The sequence below is a fragment of the Oncorhynchus mykiss genome, chromosome 18 (genome assembly GCF_057628025.1).
Source record: "Oncorhynchus mykiss isolate SJ-2025 chromosome 18, ASM5762802v1, whole genome shotgun sequence".
NCBI lineage: Eukaryota > Metazoa > Chordata > Actinopteri > Salmoniformes > Salmonidae > Oncorhynchus > Oncorhynchus mykiss.
This window is the reverse complement of record NC_143039.1, coordinates 38,658,007-38,671,647: the sequence shown is the minus strand read 5'-3', so window position 1 is coordinate 38,671,647 and position 13,641 is coordinate 38,658,007. Positions and strand designations below refer to the sequence as shown.

Genomic DNA, 13,641 nt, shown 5'->3' with positions numbered 1-13,641 from the left:
TTTCATATCTACTATTTTCACATTCCTATTTAGCATTTAAGCTTTGCATTTTCTAACTGACAATGATCACCATCCATAGTTTGTAAGCACTGTTCCTTGAATAACTGCAGTGGACCATGTTGCTCCCCAACTTGCTAATGGCATCTAGTGGAAAAATAAAAAAAACTCATGGAAAGTAATTTAGCTCCATTCCATGTTTTAATCTCAACACACGATCACATAACTACACAGTTCAGATTCTACATGTAAAAAAAAGCTGTTGAAATAAATATATTTTCTTCATCTATACAAACAACCAATCAACACATAAATACATGTGAAGTTTACAATTCAAGTGTAGGGGAAACTAACAGTTGTAATGCATAACTGTTGTACAATGGTCTTTGTCCTTAGTGTATGTGTCAGCACCAATACATTGAAGTACCATAGACTCATAGTAGATTCCTGGGATAAAGACCCTGATATGATGATAGGACTATTCAAATGCTTTGTATTATGGGACAATTCTCCTTATTGCCAATGGAAATAAAGTAAAACGTACATGCAATGTGATCTTCCGCAAGCATTAGTATATACACTACATGCTTGATCTGTTACTATGTTTTTGGTAGTCTCCATAGCAAAGCTGTGGTCAATTCCATCACAATTCCAATTATTGCTATTGAATACAATTCCTATGGATTCAACAAGCAGGAATTGAAATCGAACTGACCCAACAGTCACCTCTCACAGGGTGCTCTCCAGTGTGTTGTAGTTGTCCTTGAAGCTCTTGAGCTCCAGGAAGTGCTTTGGCCTCTTGCTGCGCTGGCTGGTGGAGGGCAGGTAGGTAACTTGGATGGTGGGGGGGGTGCTGCGGGCTGGGGAACCGGTCAGGTCCTTGGCTGCTGACTGGTGATGCTGGGCCAGACTGGTGGTGCTGGAGTAGGCTTTCACACTGAGAGAAGAGAGAGGGTAGTGTCAAACTCAAATTAAATGGCATGATAACGTGAGAGTGAAGATTTCTGTGACATGATGGAAGACATCTCTTCCTACTGATATATTTATTTGTTGAGCAAACACATTACTTTTTGTAATAATACTTACACATCAGCCAGTTCATTCAGAGCATCCTGGTATTTCATATATTCCTCTTCCCCAAATACCTAAAACACAGAAAGTCACTTCCACTGACGAACACTGTCAACACGAAAACAGTCAATTCACAAAAACAAAAATCACAAACCCCTGTGCCATGACGTGCACTGTCATATCCCTCCAACAGGTTGTCAATGAGGGTGCTACGGCTGCTCTTGATCAGAGAGTGGGAGTTACGCAGATCCAGCAGCCAGTTGCGGAAACTGCGTCCTGTGATGGCGTTTGGGTTGCGGCCCATCTCCTGCAGCGGGATCCCTGGGGTTGGAGAGGGGACGGATAATTATGAGAAAGAGGATAACGTATGCCAATTGGAATGTACAGCCATGCTTTAAACCATAGGTATCTTAAAATCTCTACTATCGGCTCTTACCCGAGTCCCGAATGGCATCTAGAGCCTTCATCCTGTACAGGTAGTTGTAGCAACCTGAGAATATCATGGAGGTCATTAATGATACTATTACAGTACTATAAAAACACAACATCTTGTCCACTACAGAGAACAAATTTGTTGCATGTATACATTTGAATGGTGACTTACTGAACTGTGTCCCGTGCTTCAGCCTATCATCCTCCTCAGAGAGCAGACGCGGCTCGAAGCGGATTTCCTGAACCTTGGACAGACGTGCGTCAATCTCTTCCCGCAAACCCTGCAGAAACACCAACAAGGCTCAAACCATCAACATACAAAGATAACAAATACTATGGTATTAATCTGTTTGATTGATTGCAGCATAGAGTAGGATAATCGTAAATGAGAGCGATGACTGAGAGGTTTGTCTCTGACAGCTGAGGGTCTTGCCTTGGGTGCATTGTGTCCAATAGGGGCATGGGGTCCTCTGCGGGACCTCATAGCAAAACGCATGATCTGCCTCTTGACGAATATAAATAGCAATACAAACACCTGTGCAAAAAAACTATCCAAGTCAGAATGTCAAGACTATAAGCAATATTAGTACAGGTTACTTTTTTAAAAAGGGCACAATTCATACCAGTTTGTGCTAATTATAAGTAATTTTAAGTAGTGAAATATACCCCGATTGTCTAAGGCAGGGCTCTCCAACCTTGTCCCTTGAGAGCTACCGTCCTGAAGGTAGCTCTCCATGAACAGGATTTGAGACCCCTGGTCTAAGGCATGTGACATGCAACAATATATCACAAAGAAGCTGTAACATTAACGTTAGATAGACCGCTAACTGTTGTTAACCTATTCATCAGGGGCTATAAGCATAGCTTAGCTGGCTGGCTAGCGGTACATCTCTCACGGATTGCACCCAATGATGTGTACACATAGCTAAATCATTGATTGCGCCTAGTAATGCATTTAAAATATCACTTACCAGGCTGCCATATGCCATAACTAGCACTACATTCACACCGGACAAAGGTGACTCGGCCATTCTGAAATGTCCTTCTTCAGAGGTTTCTTGGGTTTGCTACATTACCCAGATATACTTTTGAGGAGATGGGAAACTCCATATAAATCGTGTTAACGCACAGGCGTCGTCAATGGGCCGCGCAGTGCATTCCGGGCGAATCTGGGACAAGGGGAGCTCTCTTGCAAGGCGTGAATGGGAGCGCTAGCTACAACAATTTCGTGAACAAGAAGTACAACTTTACAAATATTTTCAGAAATGTGAGATAATTAACGTTCTCTGTAATATCTTATCGTTTGGAATCATGCCATTACGTACTTTCGAGGAGAATAGCAGGCTAATCAACTCATATCCTGACTTTGAGAAGGGATTGAGCGACGCAGCATGACAACGTGAACACGATTGGTCGACATTCTGCTGGGTGGGGCGTTATACGTAGGTCCATATATTGCCGATGGGATTCCTATCTCCTCTTCTCATATTTTTGCGTTAGATACTAGATCTAAGGGTTGGCTGGCTTGATCCCAGGAGACAGTGAATCAAACATTGAGCCAATGTATGAGTGATATTCCAACGAAACAGTGTATTGATTTTGAGTCAAGCTAGTTACACATTCAATCAAATAACAATTGTGAAGAAGACACATACAGTGCCTTGCGAAAGTATTCGGCCCCCTTGAACTTTGCGACCTTTTGCCACATTTCAGGCTTCAAACATAAAGATATAAAACTGTATTTTTTTGTGAAGAATCAACAACAAGTGGGACACAATCATGAAGTGGAACGACATTTATTGGATATTTCAAACTTTTTTAACAAATCAAAAACGGAAAAATTGGGCGTGCAAAATTATTCAGCCCCTTTACTTTCAGTGCAGCAAACTCTCTCCAGAAGTTCAGTGAGGATCTCTGAATGATCCAATGTTGACCTAAATGACTAATGATGATAAATACAATCCACCTGTGTGTAATCAAGTCTCCGTATAAATGCACCTGCACTGTGATAGTCTCAGAGGTCCGTTAAAAGCGCAGAGAGCATCATGAAGAACAAGGAACACACCAGGCAGGTCCGAGATACTGTTGTGAAGAAGTTTAAAGCCGGATTTGGATACAAAAAGATTTCCCAAGCTTTAAACATCCCAAGGAGCACTGTGCAAGCGATAATATTGAAATGGAAGGAGTATCAGACCACTGCAAATCTACCAAGACCTGGCCGTCCCTCTAAACTTTCAGCTCATACAAGGAGAAGACTGATCAGAGATGCAGCCAAGAGGCCCATGATCACTCTGGATGAACTGCAGAGATCTACAGCTGAGGTGGGAGACTCTGTCCATAGGACAACAATCAGTCGTATATTGCACAAATCTGGCCTTTATGGAATAGTGGCAAGAAGAAAGACATTTCTTAAAGATATCCATAAAAAGTGTTGTTTAAAGTTTGCCACAAGCCACCTGGGAGACACACCAAACATGTGGAAGAAGGTGCTCTGGTCAGATGAAACCAAAATTGAACTTTTTGGCAACAATGCAAAACGTTATGTTTGGCGTAAAAGCAACACAGCTCATCACCCTGAACACACCATCCCCACTGTCAAACATGGTGGTGGCAGCATCATGGTTTGGGCCTGCTTTTCTTCAGCAGGGACAGGGAAGATGGTTAAAATTGATGGGAAGATGGATGGAGCCAAATACAGGACCATTCTGGAAGAGAACCTGATGGAGTCTGCAAAAGACCTGAGACTGGGACGGAGATTTGTCTTCCAACAAGACAATGATCCAAAACATAAATCTAAATCTACAATGGAATGATTAAAAAATAAACATATCCAGGTGTTAGAATGGCCAAGTCAAAGTCCAGACCTGAATCCAATCGAGAATCTGTGGAAAGAACTGAAAACTGCTGTTCACAAATGCTCTCCATCCAACCTCACTGAGCTCGAGCTGTTTTGCAAGGAGGAATGGGAAAAAATTTCAGTCTCTCGATGTGCAAAACTGATCGAGACATACCCCAAGCGACTTACAGCTGTAATCGCAGCAAAAGGTGGCGCTACAAAGTATTAACTTAAGGGGGCTGAATAATTTTGCACGCCCAATTTTTCAGTTTTTGATTTGTTAAAAAAGTTTGAAATATCCAATAAATGTCGTTCCACTTCATGATTGTGTCCCACTTGTTGTTGATTCTTCACAAAAAAATACAGTTTTATATCTTTATGTTTGAAGCCTGAAATGTGGCAAAAGGTCGCAAAGTTCAAGGGGGCTGAATACTTTCGCAAGGCACTGTAGCTAGCTAGCATTGTGTAAAAAGAGATGTTGTTCTTCGATGCGGTTAAAAAAAATATTATTTTTTTTAAATGTAACCTTTATTTAACCTAGGCAAGCCAGTTAAGAGCAAATTCTTATTTACAATGACGGCCAAAGTCGAACGACGCTGGGCCAATTGTGCGCCGACATAATGGACACCCAATCACAGCCGGATGTGATACGCCTGGATTCAAACCAGGGACTGTAGTGACGCCTCTGGCACCGAGCTGCAGTGCCTTAGACCGCTCCGCCACTTGGGAGCCTACTCTGGTTTAATGGCGTTTGGCATCCAATAAATGTTGCATTACCGCCACCAACTAGACTGGAGTATAACTCACTTATACTTTGCATGAAAATAATAAGAATATATATATATCTTTTTTTACCAGTCATCTAACCCTACACTCATTAAAAACCCTCCACCCTGGGCCTCCAGAGAGGCGCAGCGCTCTTATGCACTGCAGTGCGTGCGGCGTCACTACAAACCCGGGGTCAGCCGGCTGTGTCAGGTGACCTATGAGGCGCTGCACAATTAGCCAAGCGTCTTCCGTGTTAGGGGAGGTTTTGACACCCAGGATTTCCTTGTCCCATTGCGCTCCAGCGACATCTGTGGCGTGCCGGGTGCCTGCACGCTGACTTCGGTCACCAGTTGTGCTGGGTTAAGTGTGCAGTGTTTCAAAAAGCAGTGTGGCTTGGCAGGGTCGTGTTCCGAAGGATGCATGGCTCTCGACCTTGTTTGGTAAAAGTACCAAACAACAAAACAAAAAAAACACCACCCTACTCCACTAAATCTAACTAGTCGCAGGCCACCAGCCTGAAAGGACGGGACACTGCCACTTAATACACCCTGTAACTCCTCTGACGTCAAATCTTGTACATCCAAATAGTTCTCTGCAGCTGCCACTGCAACCTCAATTGTCTGCGACTAACGTCCTATCCCTGTAGTATAGTTTATAACCATTGCTATAAACTCAAAAAAAATCCAATCTTACTGAAGCATACAGTATATCACTTGTTGGCTTATCCCTCTGTACTGGTACAGATCTACTATTCACACTGCTCCTAACTGATATATCCTAGCATCACTTTGTCGGGCAAAGACTCAACATCAAAACTCAAAAGAACAGACAAAGACTCTTCTGTTTCTCCACTCACGCCACCCTGTCCGTTGCACCAAACTATGAGCATCAAGAAGACTAGGAATCTTCCCCTTCAGTTGATCCTCTTTTATATTTACTGCTACCCCAGTAATCACCTCCTTTCAATGGCACCCTTTTCTTGAGCACAAAACCATTCACATCTCTTGTCCCCAGTCGTTTGATACGGAGCACCTGCTCTGACCAACAGAAACACAAACAATTATCACAAGGCCACTTTCGGGTCATAGTAGTGGGGAAGTAGTTTTGGGGTGAGGTGCTACTTGGGGAGTTTTTGCCCGAGCTGCAATCGGCTATATAGGTCCGCTAATACAGGACTATTGGTGGGGAGCAGGTAGCCTTGTGGGTAGGAGCGTTGGGCCAGTAACCGAAAGGTTGCTGGATTGAATCCCCAAGCTGACAAGGTAAAAATCTGTCATTCTGCTGCTGAGCAAGGCAGTTAACCCACTGTTCCCCGGGCGCCGTGGATGTCGATTAAGGCAGCCCTCCGCACCTCTCTGATTCAGAGGGGTTGGGATAAATGTGGAAAACACATTTCAGTTGAATCCATTCAGTTGTACATTTCCCCTTTCCTTTCTTTAAACACCCAAAATACAGTTGAAGTTGGAAGTTTACATATACCTTAGCCAAATACATTGAAACTCATTTGACATTTGATCCTAGTAAAAATTCCCTGTTTTAGGTCAGTTAGGATCACCACGTTATTTTAAGAATGTGAAATGTCAGAATAATATAGTAGAGAGAATTATTTTTTTCAGCTTTGGTTTCCTTCCTCACATTCCCAGTGGGTCAGGAGTTTACATACACTCAATTAGTATCTGGTAGCATTGCCTTTCAATAGTTTAACTTGGGTCAAACATTTCGGGTAGCCTTCCACAAGCTTCCCACAATAAGTTGGGTGAATTTTGTCCCATTCCGCCTGACAGAGCTGGTGTAACTGAGTCAGGTTTGTAAGCCCTCCTTGCTCGCACACGCTTTTTCAGTTCTGTACACAATTTTTTCTATAGGATTGAGGTCAGGGCTTTGAGATGGCTACTCCAATACCTTGACTTTGTTGTCCCTAAGCCTTTTTGCCACAACTTTGGAAGTATGCTTGGGGTCATTGTCCATTTGAAAGACCCATTTGCGACCAATCTTTAACTTCCTTGAGATGTTGCTTCAATATATCCACATAATTTTCTTGCCTCATCATGCCATCTATTTTGTGAAGTGCACCAGTCCCTCCTGCAGCAAAGCACCTCCACAACATGATGCTGCCACCCCCGTGCTTCACGGTTGGAAAATGGTGTTCTTCAGCTTGCAAGCCTCCCCTTCTTCCTCCAAACATGACGATGGTCATTATGGCCAAACAATTATCTTTATGTTTCATCAGAACAGAGGACATTTCTCCAAAAAGTACGATCTTTGTCCCCATGTGCAGTTGCAGACCGTCTAGTCTGGCTTTTTTATGGCGGTTTTTGAGCAGTGGCTTCTTCCTTACTGAGCGGCCTTTCAGGTTATGTCGATATAGGACTCGTTTTACTGTGGATACAGATACCTTTGTACCTGTTTCCTCCAGCATCTTCACAAGGTCCTTTGCTGTTGTTCTGGGATTGTTTTGCACTTTTCGCGTCAAAGTACGTTCATCTCTAGGAGACAGAACGCGTCTCCTTCCTGAGCGGTATGACGGCTGCGTGGTCCCATACTGTTTATACTTGCGTACTATTATTTGTACATGTGAACGTGCTACCTTCAGGCGTTTGGAAATTGCTCCCAAGGATGAACCAGTTGTGGAGGTCTACAATTTTTTTCCCAAGGTCTTGGCTGATTTCTTTTGATTTTCCCATGATGTCAAGCAAAGAGGCACTGAGTTTGAAGGTAGGCCTTGAAATACATCCACAGGTACACCCCCAATTGACTCAAATTATGTCAATTAGCCTATCAAAAGCTTCTAAAGCCATGACATAATTTTCTGGAATTTTCCAAGCTAAGGCACAGTCAGCTTAGTGTATGTAAACTTCTGACTTCAACTGTACATATTTTTCTTTTATTCAGATTTTTCAGGTGGAGTGGCAGCATCCTCAGCGCCCCTACTTCCCATGGCTATGCTTTGGGTTACCTTCACCAATTCCACAGCACTTAACTACGTTTTCTCCCACCCTGAAACCACAAATGAATCAGACAAAAGGAAAGGGTCCACTTTTTCCAAAACTGTCACTACCGTCACAGACTCATCTTTATCCTGACGGTGCAAGCCTCGGGCTCCAAGAACTTTACCACACCTACCACCTCTGATACTTCGCCCTCATTTACTTCCATTTCTCCTCATCTCTTCGATCCAGTGTACAGCTCACTCTGTTTACACTTTCTAACATTCTTCTTCAACAAACCATCTCCCTTTTTTCCTCAATTTTTAACCTATTCAAGCTCACCCTCTTCCTCCCTCTTCCTCTCTTCAACCTCCTCTGCCTCTCTTTTCCCCTCCATTCCTCTTCCGTAATCCAAGTACACGTCTCATGATAATACAGCACTTCTCCTCAGGGGCGCCACTTTGGTTTTAGAGGTAGGGGGTTCTCCCCCAGAATATGTTTGGGTATCTAAAGCTAATTTTCAGAAATTTTACACATTCCAATATGGCATCTCTATTTAGAACAAAAAGTAAGCAAAAATGCCCACAGTCATCAAGCTAGGTAAAATATAATTATGAAATGTGTTTAAGTGATTCAGAAGACTGAACAAGATCAAACGTAATTCAATAATACATATTGTGTTGCACCTTTAACCAATAGCCTAACAAATGAAGAACTCTTGAAAAAATACAAAGACTTTTGATTGTCTTTCGTAAAACGTCCTCTATATCAAATTTCAGCCAGACCGACCAGCCAGCCTGAGCCGCCTGCACGCCGACCCCCACCAGTCTAGTCAATAACTCAATTCTCTCCAAACACAATTTCCTTCCCAGTTCACACCTTCAATTTGTTTTATTCCCAAGGGAAAGATTTTGAAAAAACAAAAACAAAAAACTCTACACCTCATACATTAACACACAGAAACAACAAATCCTCCATATAATTAATCTCATAGGACTAATAGTACTGTAGAGCTCTTTTTACTTGTACACAATATAGCTCGGTAGCCCCGTCCTGACCCTAGGGGTCCACCACCCTGCAGTGCCCCAACCCAACACATCCCACTGAGCTAGGATCTTAGTGAACATTCATTATTAGTTACGGGTGTGTTAGGCTGTTAATTGGTTACACAGTTTCTTCAAATAACAGTCTCCAGTATCAACATTTCCAAGCAAACAAAAACAGGGAGAAGGGAGACATGCTGAGATAAAATAACATACTCTCTGCCAGAATTCAGCCAGCCTTCACAAGACCATAATATACAGTATGTACATATGTCCCGTTTTGTGTTTTACACCTCCGACAGAGGAATTACATTTCTCAGTGCTTGATAATCAGTTTCACTGGCATATATGTTCTATGGATGGTCTTAAACTGCAGTAATTTATGTCTGAGATGATATGAATATGACTGGGCATTCTAACATATCTGTATTCATTCATCACCATCAATAGCTTCCAGGTCCAGGTCTTCCTCACATTTTTGTTTTACATGTTTTGTGTCATCGGGAAAAGCCTCTATCAACCCTTGATAAAGTTTTGAAATCAACTTTGGAAGTTTGTCAGACTGCCTTAAAACAACATCTGTCTTGTCTAGTGTTTACTGCACAGAGAGAACAAAGTATTGTATCTCCAAGAATTCACCTCACCTCCATCACAGACTGGTCTTCCCTGGCTGCCTGACCCTGTTGAGACCCCTGTCACCATCTGATCCCCCTACGGTCAGACAAACGACTTTGATATTAAACATTTTTTGTTGTCTGACAGATTATTTGGAATCGGTCTTCTTTCTGCTTTGTATGCGTTAACCTTGTGAAGTCTCTCCCAATCTGTCTGCTGGGATTTCCTGTTTGGTACTCTGCTTGTTGCAGGAGGCCAGTGGACAGAGCTGGGAGGATCGTCAGCTGATGTGGCGCACCTGGGCAGGCTTGGCCTGCAGGCTATAAAGGGTGGCCACATCAGCCAACACTCTCTCTCTTCCCTGACTGGCAGGCTGGCTTCCATCTCCTTTAGTTTTTTTGGTCTGTTTCCACAACACCCACACACTGCACACACTACTGATCATACAGACATCCACTGCTTATGTTACATTTTTGTATTTATTATTTAGTTTAATAAATGTATACATTTTTACCTTGAGGTCATGTGTGGTCTCCCTTTGTGAGCCAGGTTGTTGTGAGCCACGTCGTAACACTGTGGGGGCTCGTCCAATTGGAGACTTTGGTTATATGGGAGTATGTTACTTGTAAATTTGGCTAATTTAATTGGGTTGGCATTTGGTTTGGACCCTGTTTTGTGTAGGGGTAGTAATTGGGGCCAAATTGGGTTCAGCTGTGTTACTGTAGTTCTTAGAATGCAATGTGGTACATTGTTTGGCAGTCTTTGTTAAACAAAGTTTGGGCATGTCACTGATTTGTCTCAGGATTTTCCTTGATTGTGTAAGCTTTAGGGGTTTTGGTGGATGCTGGAAGGGAAGCAGCTCTTGTCCCCAGTGTTTGTCTACAAAGCCATTTTTTTCTATTTCCATTGGTGTTTTAGGTGCTGGTACATGTTACATTGCTTTGGTAAGGATGTCTACTTCAGTTGGTAGGAACCACATATCACCTTGTAGGTTTCAGGAACTGATCTCCTTTTAAGATCAAGTCATTTTGTTTTCTCCCTAGTGTGGTGGATACTGCAGGTAGGGTCAATTTGTGATACATTGCCTTGGGAGCACTTCCTTGGCTTCAGATCAGTCACTGTATTTTCTGTTGCCTTTCTGATGGAACCAGTGCATAAATACCCCTTGGCGATATCTGCACGAAGACTATGGTTGCAATTATATGGTCAGTTAGGTTTATTAGTTAGAATAGGGCTGGGGCAGTACCATTTTTGTCTTGGTTGCCCTTCACATTATCAGTGTACACTATAAACCAACACTAGTTATGTTGTCTTTTGTCTCAGTCTAAATTGGTTATTTTATTTGCATTTATCATGGCTAGTAAATTGATTGCCCGTCTGAAGCACTTTTGGAGCAGTGCACTAAAGAGCAGATAGCACAGACTGCTGAGCACTGCAATATTGGATCATAAGCAATTGAAAGACATTATGAAGACTAGTCTAAAAGCCAAGAATTCAGTACCAGTGTGATGCAACTTTATATTAGTGAGCAAAAGGTGAACTCCTAGTGTGGCAGCAGTTCTCAGATGAGTGTCTTGATCTGTAAAAGTTTTTTTTAATGGATCCTGGTAGTCATACTAAAACTGCCCTTAAGGAGTACGCCTCTCCTCGCCAAAAGTTTAAAGCTGAGAGCAGATCAATGTTCTAACGTTGATCGTGCCGTACGAGATAGAAATGATTTGAACAGAGTTTGTAACTTCTGTCAAGGTAAGGGACATTGGAAAAATGAATATCCTGTCCTCAAAGCAAAAAATTCTGGTGGCAACTCAAAAGTACAGTTTTCTGGCCTAGCTATGTCACTTAATCCAAGTACTATATCTCAGCTTCAGAAGCATGCAGAACCTTCTGGAAAAGCCAGGGCTTCTCACTGTGCTGCATACATTTCTGAGGATGCCATCTCCCTGGTAGGACGTGATGAGAGGATGCATGTCAAAATCTTGAGACACATGCTCTGTCGAATAATTTGTTTCTGAATCTGTATTGCCGTTCAGCTGCAGGTGATTCTATACTAATTTGTGGGATGGGGTTTCCTGTGCATACATTGCAACTTGACTCAGATCCTGTGAAAGGAAAGGTTGGTGTCCCCTCCTCTACCAGTTGATGGTATTGAGCTTAGTCTGGGTAACCAGCTAGCTGGTGTACAGGTCTGGGCTGGGGTGCGTGGTTATACAGCAAACCCCTGTTATCCCTGCTCCTGAGTTAGAGAACTCTCCGGACAGTCCAGTTATCTATCCAGCTTGTCAGCAACTGAACAAAATTCTATGTCTGTTATAGATCCGCTTGACTCGCCTTTGCCTCAGCTTCTCGTGGTGATTTGGAGAAGGAACATCAGGATGACCCCTCTTTGAAGGAGCTATTTAAGTTTTCCCAGCTGATAGGATGGAAAGCTCTGCACAAGGTTACTCGATTCAGAACAGTATGCTAGCTAGCAGGTCGGTGCTTCATGGGGAACACTTTGTAGGTGATCCCACCATGCAGATTGTAGTGCCCTCTAAGTTTAGCCAGACAATGCTTCAAATCTCCCATGATCATGTTGCTGGACATTTGGGATTTAGGAATATAACTGTATTTTGCATTACTTTTCTAAGGTTTAAACGTGACATCTCTGCTTACGTTAAAACATGTCACACATGCTAGTTGACTGGTAAGCCAAATTAGTCAATTAAACTTGCTGCTCTGTATCCTATTCCTGCCATTGGTCAGCCTTTTGAACATTTGGTCATTAACTGTTGGTCCTTTGCCCAGCTCTAAGTCTGGCAGTAGCTATTTGCTTAGTGATGTGTCTTGCAACCAGGTACCCTGCTGCTTATCTGCTACTCACTAACTACCAAGTCTGTTGTGAAGGCTTTATCTCAGTTCATCTCTGTATTTGGTATTCATTCAGTGACAAAGGCTCTAATTTTACTTCACACATGCTTGCACAAGTGCTACAGCGCTTTGTGTCAAGTGTAACAGTCCTCTGCCTATCATGCACAGTCTCAGGGTGCATTAGAATGTTTTCATCAAACCCTGAAGTTTCTCCTGTGCATACCATACAGAACTAGATCGTGATTGGGAAGGTTTGCCATGGTTACTGTTGGCAGTTAGAGAAGTTGTCCAGGAGAGAATAAGATTTAGTCTGACTGATCTGTTTTTTGGAAATTCAGTGTGACCCTCTGGCTGTGTTGCAGGACAGGTGGGGAACAGAGCCACCACTAAATGTATTCTTCTGTCAGTGGTTTAGACTGGTAATATACTGTTCTCTGCTGGTGAAATGGCAAAAGAGAAAATAAAGTGCACAAGTAAAGATAAAGCATATTTATGACTGTTGATCTGAACGTAGACAATTTAGCCCTGGTTTCCAGGTTTTAGCTCTTACCTATTGTAGGTTATCCTTTTCAGGTGAAGTTTACTGGTCCTTCCATGGTGGTGCGCAAAGTGTTTGAACAGAACTGATTGCAACTCCTAAGCGCAGGAAGGCCACCCAACTTTTTCATGTGAATTTGGATTGTTGAAACCTTAGTACTCTTGTGCATCGACTCCTGTTAAGTCAGGTGATTATTTAACTTAGTTCTGCTCTTTCTGCATTCTCAGTACGTTGTATGAGGAGAGTTCAGCTCCTGATGCTGTTTTGCAAGGCCGTTTGAGACGTTCAGGTTGGGGAATTTGCATGCTCTGCGGCATTTGGATGATGGTAAACATACGGAGTTGGTTGAACACATTGAAAGTTATCCTGCGCCATTTTCTGATACGCCCTCTCGTACTCATCTCATTGACCATGATGTTGGAGATGCTCAACCAATAAGGCATCGCTTCTACCATGTTTCTCCTGACAAGCGCAAGTACTTGACTTCTGAGTTTAAGTGCATGATGGGTAACAATATTACTGAACATTCTTCTCGTTCCAGTTGGGCTTCACCTTGTCTGTTAGTCA

At 42.7% G+C, this 13,641-nt stretch overlaps 1 protein-coding gene across 1 annotated transcript; it reads right to left on the bottom strand.

The window, feature by feature from the left end:
- Positions 1–179: 179 nt before the first annotated feature.
- LOC110495991 (lipid transport auxiliary protein 1) lies at positions 180–2,896 on the bottom strand. The gene is made up of 7 exons (XM_021571579.3): positions 2,472–2,896; positions 1,934–2,035; positions 1,673–1,781; positions 1,505–1,558; positions 1,223–1,389; positions 1,084–1,142; positions 180–934 (listed from the first exon to the last, which is right to left on the bottom strand). The coding sequence occupies exons 1-7, from the start codon at positions 2,529–2,531 to the stop codon at positions 727–729; spliced, it is 759 nt and encodes a 252-aa protein (XP_021427254.1). The 5' UTR covers positions 2,532–2,896; the 3' UTR covers positions 180–726.
- Positions 2,897–13,641: the final 10,745 nt, after the last annotated feature.